This window comes from Camelina sativa, chromosome 13, assembly GCF_000633955.1.
Source record: "Camelina sativa cultivar DH55 chromosome 13, Cs, whole genome shotgun sequence".
Classification (NCBI taxonomy): Eukaryota; Viridiplantae; Streptophyta; class Magnoliopsida; order Brassicales; family Brassicaceae; genus Camelina; species Camelina sativa.
In genome coordinates, this window is record NC_025697.1 from 886684 (window position 1) to 890431 (window position 3748).

The following is a 3748-nucleotide window of genomic DNA, read 5'->3' on the forward strand; positions in this document are numbered from 1 at the left end:
TCTCTCGTTCCTGTATTCATCAGCCTCGGCGGATTCGTTTCTCATTTCCTATTCCGGCGTGAGCTTCAAGGGATCTTCTTCGGTATAGGTCTCGTGATCTCTCAATTCATCAACGAGTTTATCAAAACATCCGTGGAACAAGCTCGTCCCGAGACATGTACGTTGCTCGAAGCTTGCGATTCGCACGGATGGCCATCGAGCCACTCGCAATTCATGTTCTTCTTCGCCACGTATTTCAGTTTGATGGGATGTAAAGGAATTGGGTTCTGGTTTGGGTTAAGAAGCAGATGGATTATGAATCTTCTCCATTGGTCTCTAGCTCTTGTTACCATGTATTCTAGGGTTTATTTAGGTTACCACACGGTGGCTCAGGTCTTCGCAGGGGCGACGCTTGGTGGTGTTGTTGGTGCGGGTTGGTTCTGGTTTGTGAATTCTGTTTTGTATCCGTTTTTTCCGGTGATTGAGGAGAGTGTATTGGGGAGATGGCTCTATGTTAAGGATACTTCACATATCCCTGATGTGTTGAAGTTTGAATATGACAATGCAAGAGCTGCTAGGAAGGATATGGATTCTGCTAAGTCTGATTAATTTGCCTTAAATTTGATTTTTGGTAAGTCGAAATCTCCTCACTGATTTGGATCTGATTATGTCTTTAGGATAAGCATGTGGGAATCAACTTTTGCTTTTGATTCTTTAATTTAGCTCAAGACTCTAGTGACTCTTACAATTGATTTCTGATTTTTTCATTGATTTCTATAAAAGTATTTAGTTGTCTTAATGCAAATTAAGTTATGTTCTTCGTATATATTGTATTTGTAGTTTTTGTTTTCTCATGGTATTGATTAATGACTTAATCTAGATTGATGAAAGGACTTCTTGATTGATACTGGTTTGTCTTGTTTGCTATATAGGAGTAAGGTAGTCAGTAGTGACAGTTATGTGTTATCTTTGCAAATACGAAAGCTTTCTCAGAACCAAGAAAAACTGAATGATCCGTATGTCTTAGAATAAAGAGTTACAGGAAAAGGATTATATAGTAGAACTATATCTTAGCACTACTTCCAAAAAAACCTGCAACTTATTCAACTACTCCTACAAGTCAGGAAGACACATTCCCATGACTTGACTACTTCAAACTTGATAATAAAACACTTAAAACAACAACTAATGTGACTTCAGTTATGTAGGTATATTACTGTAGCATTATAATGTATACATGAAGAAGACTGTGTGGATAAAGTAAAAGCAGTTTGAGCCTTTGGGAGTCATTCTTCTTGGGAGTTCATTAGCTTTTCTGCTCATCCTTTGTAACATTTTGTTGCATTGTGTAATGACGCAAACAAATGCAGTTCTGTTTTTCGAGTTTCTTGTCTTCATATTTTTTGATTTTTACCGTAAGCACATCTCATTTGCTTCATTCCTTGTGCAGGTCGAGAACTTCGGAAAGCTTTGGTTAGCGGCCTTGTTATCCTTTTTATAATTATATATATTCAGGAATCACAATGAGGTGGGAGGGAGATTACATTTATACCTACCATTGTCTAAGACTTTGATGACACTGGTTAGATTAGCAGCTCATCTGATCTGAACATCTCACAGAAAAGAGGAACCTTCACACTTATTAAGTGATCTATGTATCTTTTTTTTTCCCCCATTTCTTTCTTTGCGCATTCACTTATCTATTGAAAGAATCAGTTTCGTAAAAGAAAAATACACGTTTCCACAGCGTCGCGGCGTTTCTTTAGTTAGTTATATAAGTGGATGGTTCGCTCGCATCATCCGAACCTTCAAATTGACTCCAGCCGCTTATCACATGTTCGATTCCAAAAATGTTGACAACGTTTGTCTCGGACACTTTTGGTGTGACAAGCATTGAGGTAACTTTAGGTTTTGTAAATTCGCCGGTCTTCTTCACCATACGAATCGATTTTGCTGGGCATCATGAGCTTCCGCGACATTGATTTCGCAAAACGGTTCGGAAGATTTGGGCTTGTTCCAGGCCAGAACTAAGGCCCAATCGTTTATTGTGGAAATATATACAAAATGATAGCCCAATCCAATAATGATTAGGAAAAGCAAAAAAACAATACTAATTACCCTCTTCAGTCTTCAGACCTAATTTTATAATTTTATTTTTAATTCTTTTAAACTTATGATAAATAGTTAAATACCCTCTTCAGACCTAATCTTAAAATTTTATAATTTAAATTTTAATTCTTTTAATCTTAAGATTTTTTTTAAGAACCTCATAATTAAAAACACCATTGGAGGCAGGTGCTCTAATTTAATTCCTAAAACTGGGGTTGTAGCCTCTGGCTCGTCTCAACCTCTCCACACACATGGAGGAATCCGCCGACGAGGTAATCGTCTTATGGCTTTTCTTCTTATTCAGTCTTATAACTCTTGTTTCTCAATTTGTGGTTTCTTTCTTCACAAGTATATTCATGAAATATACTGTTAGTAGGGTTTCTGATTATATCTTTTATACTTTTAGGGAATGCATAAATTGTTGCCAAAAGTCAGGTAAATTGAATCGGTATCTGTTTTTTTTTTTCTTCTTCTTGTATATGTAAAAGTAAGATGCATTCTGTGTATACTACGTTCTTGTCACGTTCGTTGATATACTATATGGGTATTATCGAATAATTTCAGTGACTATGGAAGGGTTACTGTTTCGGGATATGACATTAGGCTGACTCCTCGTGCTGATGTCGAGAGGGCGTTGAGATAACATTTTACTTACAAATAGAGTTGGTCCACAGCAATCTATAATCCGCTTTAAAAATGAAGCAGTCTAGACCGCAGATTGATTTGACCGTCCTGACCGCAATTACCATTCAAACAATGTTCATGTGTATTCCATTTTCCTATTCGTTATTTTTTGTTTTGGTTAGAAGTCGAAAATACATACTTGTTCGCATGTAATTCTTTTTTCTTTCTTGAAAACAATCATGTCAATCAATAAATGTATTTTGGGTTTATATTTTTGATGGGTTTAGTGAGGATATAGGTAGTGACCTCGTGGGAGACAAGAATTGATATGGGAGAGTTGATTGTTGCTTTTCCTTTTTTTCCCAAAAAGATTTCCATTCTATGTTTTAGTCATTTCCAAATCATAACATCAAAAGCGAGGTCAAATTCATACTTCATATGTCGTAAAAAAATTATCAAGGATTTCTGCTTTTAGACCATCAACTTCTAGTGATCTCTTATTATTATTGCTCAATATATTGCAATCTTTTTGGAATTGGGTCCATTTTTTTATCTCTCTCTCTCTCTCTATATATATATATATATAAATAACTCCATTCAAAAATTCGAGTACATTTTTCTTTAAAATATCGGATTAAAGTGTGGACATGAAAATTTGAAAATGTACACTTTTAAAGTCTTTGGATTGAAGTCTCCCCTCATCGTCTTGTTTTGTAGGATGTTAAAATTTACGAATAATCGAGTAGAGTAATATATGAAAATTATATTGGTGGTTCCATACAATACAAGTGACTACTAGCAAATACTTATTTTTCACGTCGATAATGATAAGTGACATCTTAAGAAGCAAAAAGGGGTTTCGTTTCACACTGAACAAAACGACACCAATGATTAAACTAAGAAACTTAGATTTAATTTTTTCTATAAGATTCGTTTCAAAGCAGTCAAAGTCGTACACAAAGAAGATTAATAAAAAGAAGAATTAAAGTAGATATATTGAGTATGTTTTTTTTTGTTGGTCCTTGGAATCCTAAGT

General features: G+C 35.2%; 1 protein-coding gene across 1 annotated transcript; it reads left to right on the plus strand.

The window, feature by feature from the left end:
* Window positions 10–1705, plus strand: LOC104734321 (lipid phosphate phosphatase gamma, chloroplastic-like; the record flags this gene model as incomplete). The annotated part of the gene is given in 2 exon segments (XM_010453868.2): window positions 10–610; window positions 1430–1705. A coding segment is annotated over 1 exon segment (579 nt), but the record flags the coding sequence as incomplete, so codon positions are not given.